We start from the raw sequence: 13,652 nt of genomic DNA on the forward strand, positions 1-13,652 counted from the left end.
ATGAACTCGCAATACGCCAAACGTGAGTGGAATGTAACATTCCCCAAAGTCCGTGCCCGGATCTCCACGCTGGTCGAAGCCGTGCAGAACGACGAGAACAGGCAGGTATCGGCACGACGACGAACGAAGAGTTACGAGGTGAGATGTCGACATGGGAATTGAGCCGATATGTAAACCAACGGTGCTCCGCACGGCGAGGTTGATATGGAAATCCCAACGACATGACAAGATGCACCAAGTGGACAGCCTCTTCTTTTTCGAGACCAAAATGGCGTATAGGCCCATAATGGAAGCGCTTGATTTCTCCAACGACGACCTACACTTGGTGATAAACCCTGAGACGCAGGTTTCATAGCACACACAATATATGACGATGTTGCAGGCAACCCCTCCCCCGGGAAGCCTCAACTCATTCGCGACCAATATCATAAAAAGTCCGCTCACAGCCTTGACGTGATTCACGGCTGTATCTCTATCATGGCCGTTCTCCTCCTTCCGGTTCTTTGCCGCGTTTTTCTTTTTCCTCCACAAACATTTCTTTTTACCTTTTACTGGTCATCTCCATTTCACACAAAAAATCTCAACAATATTACCTGAAACTAAAAATCCTACAAGTATATAACAACAACAAAGGTGGAAGTGACGAATCTGTAACACTCCCATGACATCTCGTGCCTTCGATACGGTCAAGCACCCCGCTCTGCTCACCAAACTCTCCTCCTTTGTTATCCATGGAAATCTCCATGCATGGCCTGTGGACTTCCTCTCCAGTCACAGTCAACGTGTGGCCCTAAATGGAATTCTCTCATTTCCCCTTCCTGTTCAGGCTGGAGTTCCCCATGGCAGTGTTCTGGGCCCTGTGCTTTTTTTGTTATTCATCAATGATCTCTCCGACTCTTTGGAAAATCCTCTCTATCTCTTTGCTGATGACTCCAGTCTCTGCCGCTCTGTACGTCATCCCTCAGATCGGCAGGCAGCAGCCTCTTCACTCTGCAGACCTGGACAAAATCAGACTGGTCAAACAAGTGGAACATGTCTTTCAATCCTGACAAATCTCACACTCTTACGATGTCTCTCAAAGACCGACTGGAAAACCTTCCCACCTACTTTCTCAACAATCCTCTTGAAGAAGTTCTGTCGGTCAAGGTTTTTGGTCTCACTATCTGCCATGATATTTCCTGGGAAAACCACATTTCCAAGCAGGCCTCCAAAGCCAGTCGCCGACTCTGCATCCTCTGTCGTGCGAGGTCCTTCCTTGGCACACCTGAGCTCCTCACCACATACAAGCCTTTCATCCGCAGCTCAATGGAATACTGATCTTCCCTCTGGGCCGGTGCTCCTGCCTCACACCTATCTCTGCTTCACGCTGTTGAAACCAAAGCTTTCAGAATCATTGGAATCTCCCACGATGAAGCTGATTCTGAAGGCCTTTCACTCTCTCTCAGCAGGCAGGTTGGTGGTCTTTCTGTCTTCCACCGAGTCCTGTTTGGCCTAGTTCCCCCAGCTCTGTCCGTGCTGTGTCCCCCAAATATTCCTGCAGGACGCACAAGAACTGCCAGCAACCCTCTTCTGGTGAAACTGCCAAAATCAAGACTCTCTGCTCACCTTCACTCTTTTTTCCCCACTTCTGGCACAAACTCCCACACTTTCTTCAATCCCACTCCTCCAGGTCTTCAAAATAGCTGTTCACCACAATCTCTTATTTTCCCCCATCCAAAACCTTAATCTTTTCTACCCCCATTAATACACCCCAAATCCACCTCTTTCAATCTCCGACTTCATTCCTGAAATTCCTAGTCGTGTCAATTTGTTTAATCCCATGGTCGTCCCTGTCACATAAGTCGTCCCTGTCACATATGCTAAATCTCTACCAAATTTCGTCCGAATCCGTCCACAACTTTTTCAGATATCCTGCTATGTATCGTTTTTGGCCCGATCTCCCAATGGTGAAGAATTACTTAAAAAAAAAAAAAATTCTCGTAGCCAGATCCGAATCCGGATCTTCACCAAAATCCAATCATTTCGTCCTCGTCACATTCGCTACATCTCTGCCACATTTCGTCCGAATCCATCCACAACTTGGAGATATTTTGTTCACAAACAAACAGGGGTGAAAACATAACCTCCATCCACCTTCGGTGGTGGAGGTAATAATCGTCTTCACCTGAGCTCTGTTTAAGCCAAAGAACTGAATTAAATTAAAAGGTCAACATACATTTGTAACCAATGCACTCACCATGACGGAGTACAAACATATGCCTCCATGTACGGACCGTGCATGGGACGTGCTAATGCCATGTACAGACCGTGCATGGGACGTGCTAATGCCATGTACAGACCGTGCATGGGGCGTGGTAATGCCATGTACAGACCGTGCATGGGACGTGGTAATGCCATGTACAGACCATGAATAAGGTCTGTTTGGGACAGATATAAAAATCTCACCTGCTATATCAAACCCTCTCACCTGTATTGCCATTTCCGCTTCGTGGTTGCTCCATGTGCAGGTCGGATGCACGGCTGCTCCTTCCACCTGAACCAAGGTTACATTTTCCGAATCTGATCCATCATGTTTTTCTGTTTGATAGTTTTGTTTCCCTGTGCTTTGTATTTTCATCAAAACTTTTCCATGATAAATTTTACCTTCGTCAATATTTGTTGAATTCATTATTCCGTGTAATCCAGGCCTATTCGGATAGACAGGAGCTGATAGTCTTGGTTTTGAGGTTGGGTTTTTTTCCTCTGTGTTCCTCCCCCTGCCCCCCAACCCCAACATTTTTTACTTTCTACCTTTGCAACGTTATCCTATTCCCTCTAATAAAAAACAAACAAACACTCTTTCTACCTGTACATCTCATCTTTTCCTCAATCATTTTCTCAATATCTTCATTGAAGAAAATGTTTCTTCCTTTAAGAAAAAATTTTCATGTATTAAAATGCTTCAATTCCCATATTCCTCGAGCATCAGCATTGAGCACGTCACGTGTTCTTCAGCACGTCACGTGTTCTTCAGCACAAGGGCAGAGTTTGCAAACCCGTCCCTCACCGAAGTCCTGGTCCTTCATCCATCCTCCGGTTCCTACAGTGCGACTTTTCTCCTTACCTTCAACAATTTTTTTCCATCCATCCCATGATTTTTATCTGTTAAATATGAGAATCCTGAGACATCCAGTTTGCACAGGTTGTCTGCGCACACCAATCAAATCCCCTTCACGTCATTTTACAGTGTCCAACGTCTCCCGCAAGTCCGCATCCCACCGACCCTACCTCTTGTGCGTGTCCTACTCTTCAACATCCTTCATTTCTCCACCTGCATCCCACCTCACCTCACACTGTCACCATCCGACCCCTCTTAGCTCTCCCCTTGTCCCAGCCCCTTCATCTCTACCTTCTCTACAACCTGGTGGCACCTTAAGTCTCCCTCTAGAATATGCTCCCCTTCCATCCCTTCCCTCAATTCAGATGGCACCACAGCAGACTCCGCTCATGGGAAGGCCGAATGCTTCAATTTTGTTTACTTTGACATCTCGTGCCCCAACCCGTCACTCCAGAGGTGGCTGGTGGCTCCAGTGGCGTCACTGACTGATTGACTGACTGACTCCAGCTGGACCATCATTCGAGAAACATGCTCTGCTGCTCTTGCACATCCATTATCTGCCATTTTCATCCTATTTGCCTCGGGTTGTCTTCCATGTTCTTGTAAATCAGCCAACCTTAACTGTATGACAGAAAAAAGGTGCAAAAATGGATCTGCTCAACTACAGACCTATCGGCTTACTTCCAATCATGAGCAAAGTCATGGAAATCCGTCATCGCAGTTGATAAACCCTTTTTCTCCGACAACCTCATCTCAGATCACCAATCCAGACTCAGATCAGGTCATTCCACCTTGGTCTTGCTGCTTCTACTCGCACAACAATGGATGGAGGCCCTCAAGATCAGACATTAGATCAGGGCCTTCTCTCTGGGCATATCTTGTGCTTTTGATAGTCGGTCATCCTGTGGCATCCAAGGTGAACTCCACACCTGGTTTACCGACTTGCTCTACTCTCGTTGCCAATGTGCGGCTCTCAACGGAATCCTTTTATCTCTCCGTTGAGTTGAGGCTCGAGTGCCCCAAGGTATGGGTCTGGGCCCAGTCCTGTTGCTGATCTTCATCAACGACCTCTCTGACTCTCTGGAAAATCCCCTTTATCCGTTTGCTGATGACTCCACCCTCTGCCGTGACATCCCTCATCCTTCAAACAGGTAGGCAGCAGCCTCTTCCCTTTCTAATGAACATGACAAAATCACAAGATGGTCAAAATGGTTTTTTGATGGTTTTTTTATTTAATTATCTCTGCATAATTCTTAATTCTTCTAAATGTGGCATTATCGGTAGGGGGTGAATACCTTTGCAGGCAAATGCATACTGGCAAAATTCACTGTTTAGGATTAGCTATCAACCAATTGGAATGTCTTTCAACTCCACCAATTCCCACACACTCACTCTTTCTCTCTGAAGGGACCATCTGGCAAACCCTCCCATCTACTTTCTTGACAATCCTCTTGAAGAAGTTGTCATTCAAACCTTTAGGTCTCACTATCAGCCATGATCTTTCTTGGGCAAATCACGTCAAAATTGGACTCCAAAGCCAGCTGCAAACTGGGAATCCTCAGTCATACAAATTCCTTCCTTCCACACTTTAATTCCTGTCCACCTACAAGGCCTTCATTTGCAAATTGATGGAATATTGCTCTCCCCCCTGGGCTGGCTCCCCTGCCTCATTTCTTGCTCAGCTTGATGCCATGGAAACCAAGGCATTCAAGATTATTGGAATCTCCTGCCTCCTGGGATGAAGCTGAGTTTATGGGCTTATCATTTCACCATTAAACAGGTTGGTGGTCCCCATCTTCTACTGCCTCATTTCTGGTCTTGCACCTTCTGCTCTGTGCTTTGTCCCCTCCCCTCCCCTCCAGGGTTCTGCAGGTGGCATATGGTCCACCATCAACCCCATCCTCATGAAATGACCTAAATCCAGAATCGCTACTCACCACCACTCATTCCTCTTCTTCCTGTCTGTGGAACCAACTTCCACATTCTCTTCAATGTCATTTTCTCTCCAAGACAAATGTTCACCACAATCTCAGATCGTCCACAGCCAAAACCACAATCTTTTCCACCCTCGTTAACCCCTCCCTCCTCCCAAATTTCCATTTTTCCCTTCCTGAGAGTTTCCTCCTGTATCAATCTTCTCCAACCCATGTGTCCTTTCCTCCCTACACCCATTGTTTGGCCCAAGTCTTTCTCCATCTTGTTCTTCAACTCCACTGTTAGTGTCCCCCTTTCCTTCTACTGTTCCTTGTGTCCTGTTGCTTCCTGATCTGTTCAGTATATTAGCTCTTCCACAAGCCTCGACTTGATACGAAAATAATTCAAATCCAAAGGTGGTTTTACATTCTTAAAGCACCTTGCTATTGACCAATGTATTCGGCCTTAATGTAACGTGAGCATGGGGGACAATGGAAGCAGGTGGAACGCTGCACCCTTCCCTCTGATCTATCAATGATTCTACAACTACACTTTCTACACTTTATGGTCCTTTATATAATCTGCAGTCGAGATGGAGACCAATGGCAAATAGATGGTAGAAGAATGAAAACAAATAAAGCAAGTTTATTTAAGTAAAACGAATCATAACAGGATCCACTGATGTGTAGTGTCATAACGGGGAGCCTATAGTTTCATTAAATGGTTATAGGTGATCTTGTGCTTTGGTTCAAATAAAGACAGGTGTATATAAACCCCCACTATTTTTGATTGTCAGGTACCACAGCTCAAAGCCTCGTCACCACAAGTAATGTATTCAACCACTCATGATATCCTAAAACCACACATTTTGATTGAGAATACAATAATCACAGAACACATGGCGACTCTCACTTCAGGCCTCATTTCATTATACCTCATCAATGGTCATCTGCCCTTTCATGAAACCTTAAAATCAAGACAAAGGGGAAAAAAACAAAAAAAAAAGCACAAACATGTAACAACTACCAAAAAGTGCATAATCGAAGGTAGCAATTAAAATGGGTCGAACTCGTGATCTTCCACGAAACACTAATTCCATTGTGATCCTCATTCGAAGCAGTGTAAAAAGATGTTATGGACCTTGTCCTGTCAGCAACATCTACAAGGCAAACATGGTATCTTCACTCGATCTCCACTAGCAAGTCTCCTTCGCCAACCGTTGAGCCTGGCTTAATGTTCACCGTTTTGACCTTGCCGCCACGTGCGGAAACGAGGCTGTTTTGCATTTTCATTGCCTCGATCACACAAATCTCTTGTCCCGACACCACGTGGTCGCCGAAGGCGACAGCGATGGAGATCACCGTTCCGGGCATCGGAGAAAGGAGCTGGCGGGAGAGGTCCGCGATCGATGGTTCCGGCATCAAGGGGAGTAGGCGTGCCACCGAGGGCGACAGCACCCGGAGTTCATAGGCCGTACCCAAGAACTGCAGAGTAACATGGCCGGTAGCATCGTGGCGCAGCGGTTGAAGCAGCCGCTCGTTGTGAGCCACCTCCAGGCTTAGCAAAGGTGATGAGAGATCTATTTGGCCAATAACTTCAACTTCATGGTCCTCAATTGCCACGACGTGGGTCTTTTCATCTTTCACTGTAACTTTTACCTCATATTTCCTATCACCAAGATGTACCCATAGCTCTATGGGTTCAAAAGACATTTGCAAACTACGTCCTTGTGACTTTATGGTGCGAGCACGACGCACATATGATACCTCGAGCGCTGCTGCCACAGCAACGAGCTCTTCAGACTCATCATCAGTCAAGAGGTGACCTTTGAAACCATCGGGATATTCTTCGGCAAGGAAAGCCGTGCTCAACTGACCCGATGCAAACCGCTTGCTTGCAATAACTTCCCGGAGGAGTGAAACATTGTGGGTCACACCACGAATTACGTAGCTGTCCAGTGCCTGAAGCATAGAGGTGAGAGCCTCCCCTCGGCCCTCACCCCACGTCACCAGCTTGGAAATCATTGGATCATAATAGATGGACACCTCGCTTCCCTCACGTACACCGCTATCTATCCTCACACCAGGCACCTGAACTGGCTCCCTGTATCGCGACAGCCGCCCAACAGAGGGCATTCCAAAGGCCTTGTAAGGATCTTCAGCATAGACTCTACTTTCCACAGCCCAACCACGCAATGGTACGTTTTCTTGCTTCATCGGTAACTGGTGTCCGGCTGCAATCCATAGCATTTCCGCGACCAGATCCAAGCCGGTGATGCACTCGGTGACCGGATGTTCGACCTGCAGTCGTGTGTTCATCTCCAAGAAGTAAAACTGGGATTGGGAGTCCACCAGGAACTCTACGGTCCCCGCAGAGACATAGCCTACGGCTAACGCCAACTGCACCGCCTGCTCACCCATAGCGCGCCTCGTTTTGGGGTCTAAAAAAGGGCTGGGAGCTTCCTCGATGACCTTTTGGTTTCTTCGCTGGACCGAACATTCCCGCTCGTTGAGCCACACGGCATTTCCGTGTTGGTCGGCCAGGATCTGCATCTCGATGTGGCGTGGGCAATCTATGAACTTTTCGACGAGCAATCGACCGTCTCCAAAGCTCGACACCGCCTCTTGCTCAGACATACGGAAACCCTCGCGTACCTGTGAATCGTTGCGAGCCACCCGCATGCCCTTGCCACCCCCACCCGCAGATGCTTTGATCATAACGGGGTAACCCACGTCCCTCGCGATGCGCACCGCCTCGTCGGCGTCTGGCACTACTCCATCGAAACCTGGGATGGTGTTGACTCCAGCAGCTCGTGCAATCGACTTGCTCTCCACCTTGGAATAACAAAACACGATGCATTAGTTAGTATTACAAGGTGGTTAGTATTACACCAGAAATCACTCGAAGTTAAAACTAGAGGTTCCAGGGAACCTGAACTCAACTGGTCTATATCAATATGGTTAGAATATGCATAATAGAACCACAAACTATATAGTTTATATGTGCTAAAAATATATGACAAAAATTGATTTTTCAATATGGCCGCCCGGCCGCGCCCATTTTTGGGCGTGCAACGCCCAAATGCAATCCCAAACTAGTTTATGTCAGAGATGCTGCATAATAAGTTTCATCAAATTTCATCAATATTTGTGACTTTTAGAGCGTAGACATCGAATTGTTTACAGACGAAAGACAGACGGACGATGGACACTGGGTGTCGACAAAAACTCAGCTGGACATAGTCCAGTTGAGTTAATAAACAATGTGACGGTACGTTGACGCAAGTCTCATAGGCACATCATGTGGAAGAATAAAATACAAGATATCCTGCATGAGGACCATTCGAGCCCACATTGGTGCAGTGCTTTCCTAATAAGCAGCTGCACGTCCCATTCCAAAGATCAATATCAAAGTTAAACACGTTTTACATAAAACATCTCAAATCGCCCAAACTGGTCGCAGCTGTCCCTCCTTGACCCCAGACACCCCATACTTATTCACCTTGTCCCCCATAGCACGGATCGCAGGAACTGGTGGACCAATAAACTTCATGCCCTCTGCTTCGATCATGCTGGCAAAGTTGGCATTTTCAGAGAGAAATCCATAACCAGGATGTATCTGCTCAAACAGGACGATCAGAACAAAATCAACACAAAGGAAAACAGCTTGGGAGAGGGAATATGCAAGTAAAAGGTTTAAGGAGGAATAGTGATGGCAGATGCGAGAGGGCCGGGGGACCGAGGGGTGGGGGTTGGGGGGACCGAGGGGTGGGGGTTGGGGGGACCGAGGGGCGGACGTTGGGCGGACCGAGGGGCGGGGGTTGGGGGGACCGAGGGGCGGGGGTTGGGGGGACCGAGGGGCGGGGGTTGGGGGGACCGAGGGGCGGGGGTTGGGGGGACCGAGGGGCGGGGGGCCGAAGCGAGGGGAGTTGGGGGGCCGAGGCGAGGGGGTTGGGGGGGCCGAGGCGAGGGGGTGGGGGCCGAGGCGAGGGGGTGGGGGCCGAGGCGAGGGGGTGGGGGCCGAGGCGAGGGGGGTGGGAGGAGAGGGGGTGGGAGGAGAGGGGGGTGGGGCCGAGGCGAGAGGAGTGGGGGGCCGAGGCGAGAGGAGAGGGGGGCCGAGGCGAGAGGAGAGGGGGGCCGAGGCGAGGGGGTTGGGGGGCCGAGGCGAGGGGGTTGGGGGCCGAGGCGAGGGGGTTGGGGGGCCGAGGCGAGGGGGTTGGGGGGCCGAGGCGAGGGGGTTGGGGGCCGAGGCGAGGGGGTGGGGGCCGAGGCGAGGGGGTGGGGGCCGAGGCGAGGGGTTGGGGGCCGAGGCGAGGGGTTGGGGGCCGGGGCGAGGGGAGTTGGGGGGCCGGGGCGAGGGGAGTTGGGGGGCCGGGGCGAGGGGAGTTGGGGGGCCGGGGCGAGGGGAGTTGGGGGGCCGGGGCGAGGGGAGTTGGGGGGCCGGGGCGAGGGGAGTTGGGGGGCCGGGGCGAGGGGAGTTGGGGGGCCGGGGCGAGGGGAGTTGGGGGGCCGGGGCGAGGGGAGTTGGGGGGCCGGGGCGAGGGGAGTTGGGGGGCCGGGGCGAGGGGAGTTGGGGGGCCGGGGCGAGGGGAGTTGGGGGGCCGGGGCGAGGGGAGTTGGGGGGCCGAGGCGAGGGGGTGGGGGCCGAGGCGAGGGGGTGGGGGCCGAGGCGAGGGGGGTGGGAGGAGAGGGGGGTGGGAGGAGAGGGGGGTGGGGCCGAGGCGAGAGGAGTGGGGGGCCGAGGCGAGAGGAGTGGGGGGGCCGAGGCGAGGGAGTTGGGGGGCCGAGGCGAGGGGGTGGGGGCCGAGGCGAGGGGGTGGGGGGCCGAGGCGAGAGGGGTGGGGGGCCGAGGCGAGAAGGGGTGGGAGGCGAGGGGGGCGGGGGGCCGAGGCGAGAGGAGCGGGGGGCCGAGGCGAGAGGAGCGGGGGGCCGAGGCGAGAGGAGCGGGGGGCCGAGGCGAGAGGAGCGGGGGGCCGAGGCGAGAGGAGCGGGGGGCCGAGGCGAGAGGAGCGGGGGGCCGAGGCGAGAGGAGCGGGGGGCCGAGGCGAGAGGGGGGTGGGGCCGAGGCGAGAGGAGTGGGGGGCCGAGGCGAGAGGAGAGGGGGGCCGAGGCGAGAGGGGTGGGGGGCCGAGGCGAGAGGGGTGGGGGGCCGAGGCGAGAGGGGGTGGGGGGCCGAGGCGAGAGGGGTGGGGGGGCCGAGGCGAGAGGGGGTGGGAGCCGAGGCGAGGGGGGCGGGGGGCCGAGGCGAGGAGGGCGGGGGGCCGAGGCGAGAGGAGCGGGGGGCCGAGGCGAGAGGAGCGGGGGGCCGAGGCGAGAGGAGCGGGGGGCCGAGGCGAGAGGAGCGGGGGGCCGAGGCGAGAGGAGCGGGGGGCCGAGGCGAGAGGAGCGGGGGGCCGAGGCGAGAGGAGCGGGGGGCCGAGGCGAGAGGAGCGGGGGGCCGAGGCGAGAGGAGCGGGGGGCCGAGGCGAGAGGAGCGGGGGGCCGAGGCGAGAGGAGCGGGGGGCCGAGGCGAGAGGAGCGGGGGGCCGAGGCGAGAGGGGGGTGGGGCCGAGGCGAGAGGAGTGGGGGGCCGAGGCGAGAGGAGAGGGGGGCCGAGGCGAGAGGGGTGGGGGGCCGAGGCGAGAGGGGTGGGGGGCCGAGGCGAGAGGGGTGGGGGGCCGAGGCGAGAGGGGTGGGGGGGCCGAGGCGAGAGGGGGTGGGAGCCGAGGCGAGGGGGGCGGGGGGCCGAGGCGAGGAGGGCGGGGGGCCGAGGCGAGAGGAGCGGGGGGCCGAGGCGAGAGGAGCGGGGGGCCGAGGCGAGAGGAGCGGGGGGCCGAGGCGAGAGGAGCGGGGGGCCGAGGCGAGAGGAGCGGGGGGCCGAGGCGAGAGGAGCGGGGGGCCGAGGCGAGAGGAGCGGGGGGCCGAGGCGAGAGGGGCGGGGGGCCGAGGCGAGAGGGGCGGGGGCCGAGGCGAGAGGGGCGGGGGGCCGAGGCGAGAGGGGCGGGGGGGCCGAGGCGAGAGGGGCGGGGGGCCGAGGCGAGAGGGGCGGGGGCCGAGGCGAGAGGGGCGGGGGCCGAGGCGAGAGGGGCGGGGGGGCCGAGGCGAGAGGAGCGGGGGGCCGAGGCGAGAGGGGCGGGGGCCGAGGCGAGAGGGGCGGGGGGCCGAGGCGAGAGGGGCGGGGGGCCGAGGCGAGAGGGGCGGGGGGCCGAGGCGAGAGGGGCGGGGGGCCGAGGCGAGAGGAGCGGGGGGCCGAGGCGAGAGGGGTGGGGGGCCGAGGCGAGAGGGGTGGGGGCCGAGGCGAGAGGAGCGGGGGGCCGAGGCGAGAGGGGCGGGGGGGCCGAGGCGAGAGGGGCGGGGGGCCGAGGCGAGAGGAGCGGGGGCCGAGGCGAGAGGGGCGGGGGGGGGCCGAGGCGAGAGGGGCGGGGGGCCGAGGCGAGGGGAGTGGGGGCAGAGGCGAGAGGGGGTGGGGGCAGAGGCGAGAGGGGGTGGGGGCAGAGGCGAGAGGGGGTGGGGGCCGAGGCGAGAGGGGGTGGGGGGCCGAGGCGAGAGGGGGTGGGGGCCGAGGCGAGAGGGGGTGGGGGCCGAGGCGAGAGGGGGTGGGGGCCGAGGCGAGAGGGGGTGGGGGCCGAGGCGAGAGGGGGTGGGGGGCCGAGGCGAGAGGGGGGTGGGGGCCGAGGCGAGAGGGGGTGGGGGCCTTGGCGAGAGGGGGTGGGGGCCGAGGCGAGAGGGGGTGGGGGCCGAGGCGAGAGGGGGTGGGGGCCGAGGCGAGAGGGGGTGGGGGCCGAGGCGAGAGGGGGTGGGGGCCGAGGCGAGAGGAGCGCGGGGCCGAGGCGAGAAGGTGGAGGGCAGTGGGGGGCCGAGGCGAGTGGTGGGGGCGAGGTGAGAGGGGGTGGGGGGAGAGGAGAGAGGGGGTGGGGGCCGAGGAGAGAGGGGGTGGGGGCCGAGGAGAGAGGGGGTGGGGGCCGAGGAGAGAGGGGGTGGGGGCCGAGGAGAGAGGGGGTGGGGGCCGAGGAGAGAGGGGGTGGGGGCCGAGGAGAGAGGGTGTGGGGGCCGAGGAGAGAGGGGGTGGGGGCCGAGGCGAGGAGGGTGGGGGCCGAGGCGAGAGGGGGTGGGGGCCGAGGCGAGAGGAGCGGGGGGCCGAGGCGGGGGCCGAGGCGAGGGGGTGGGGGCCGAGGCGAGAGGGGGTGGGGGCCGAGGCGAGAGGAGGCGGGGAGCCGAGGCGAGAGGGTGGGGGCCGAGGTGAGAGTGGAGGGGAGTAGATGACGTAGCACTCACCGCTTGACTGCCACTCTCTTTGGCCACCTGGACGATCTTATCGGCTCGCAAGTAGCTTTCCGCGCTGGGAGCCGGACCGATATCCCACGACTCGTCTGCTTGTTCCCGGTGTGGGGTCGCGGTGTCCGCGGAGCTGAAAACGGCCACGGACGAGATTCCGAGACGGCGGCACGTCCGTATGACCCTACAGGCGATCTCCCCGCGGTTTGCTACGAGCACCTTGTCGAACGGCCGCCCGACCCCTCTGTCGTCCTTTTCCACTTTGACGTTCGAGCTCAAACTCAAAGCCCGGCACGCATGACGTCCCCGTGTCCACGTCCATGCAGATGACCCCAGACATGAAGATAATCGAAAGCGAGCCGCTGCCATTGCCGAAACCCCTTCAGGCTTCACACCCTTCAAGCTTCTCCCTTTCCTGCGAAACCTGCCTCAACAGTAACACCACCACTCGCACAAGCCCCTTCTCTCAATCAGTTGCTTAATTATCCATTCTTATCACAATTTTTTGGATTTCCCCTATTTTAATGCGTGTTTAAGATTAATGCATCGAAACAAAACATAAATCCATTCACGTGGAAACAAACAGTACAGAAAACAGCGTTATCCACTGCATTACACCGCCTAACCAAGAACCCGGAGGAAGCAAAGCGGGCTTTCATACAAATATCACGGATGGAGTTGGAGAGACCTAATCCCAATTCTAACACCAACACTAAGTTCTATCCGATGGAGAGACTTAATCCCAATTCTAACACCAACACTAAGTTCTATCCGATGGAGAGACTTAATCCCAATTCTAACACCAACACTAAGTTCTATCCGATGGAGAGACTTAATCCCAATTCTAACACCAACACTAAGTTCTATCCGATGGAGAGACTTAATCCCAATTCTAACACCAACACTAAGTTCTATCCGATGGAGAGACCTAATCCCAATTCTAACACCAACACTAAGTTCTATCCGATGGAGAGACCTAATCCCAATTCTAACACCAACACTAAGTTCTATCCGATGGCGAGACTTAATCCCAATTCTAACACCAACACTAAGTTCTATCCGATGGAGAGACCTAATCCCAATTCTAACACCAACACTAAGTTCTATCCGATGGAGAGACTTAATCCCAATTCTAACACCAACACTAAGTTCTATCCGATGGAGAGACTTAATCCCAATTCTAACACCAACACCAAGTTCTATCCGATGGAGAGACTTAATCCCAATTCTAACACCAAAACGGAGTTCTATCCGATGGAGAGACTTAATCCCAATTCTAACACCAACACTAAGTTCTATCCGATGGAGAGACTTAATCCCAATTCTAACACCAAAACGGAGTTCTATCCGATGGAGAGACCTAATCCCAATTCTAACATCAAAACGGA

At 55.7% G+C, this 13,652-nt stretch overlaps 1 protein-coding gene across 1 annotated transcript; it reads right to left on the minus strand.

Moving 5' to 3' along the window:
* Positions 1-5,636: 5,636 nt before the first annotated feature.
* PCCA (propionyl-CoA carboxylase subunit alpha) lies at positions 5,637-12,732 on the minus strand. Its single transcript, XM_068115369.2, has 3 exons — positions 12,265-12,732; positions 8,513-8,629; positions 5,637-7,845 (listed from the first exon to the last, which is right to left on the minus strand). The coding sequence occupies exons 1-3, from the start codon at positions 12,631-12,633 to the stop codon at positions 6,193-6,195; spliced, it is 2,139 nt and encodes a 712-aa protein (XP_067971470.2). The 5' UTR covers positions 12,634-12,732; the 3' UTR covers positions 5,637-6,192.
* Positions 12,733-13,652: the final 920 nt, after the last annotated feature.

The sequence above is a fragment of the Myxine glutinosa genome, chromosome 5 (genome assembly GCF_964187855.1).
Source record: "Myxine glutinosa chromosome 5, kmMyxGlut1.1, whole genome shotgun sequence".
NCBI classification, from domain to species: domain Eukaryota; kingdom Metazoa; phylum Chordata; class Myxini; order Myxiniformes; family Myxinidae; genus Myxine; species Myxine glutinosa.

What these genes read in the sequence shown, in the direction of transcription:
- PCCA (XM_068115369.2), bottom strand. Translation starts at nt 12,633, where the DNA reads ATGGCAGCGGCTCGCTTTCGATTATCTTCATGTCTGGGGTCATCTGCA. An exon ending in AAGAGAGTGGCAGTCAAGCG is followed by an intron (nt 8,630 to 12,264) that starts GTGAGTGCTACG and finishes CTGTTTGAGCAG; the next exon opens with ATACATCCTGGTTATGGATT. An exon ending in TCCGTGCTATGGGGGACAAG is followed by an intron (nt 7,846 to 8,512) that starts GTGAATAAGTAT and finishes TGTTATTCCAAG; the next exon opens with GTGGAGAGCAAGTCGATTGC.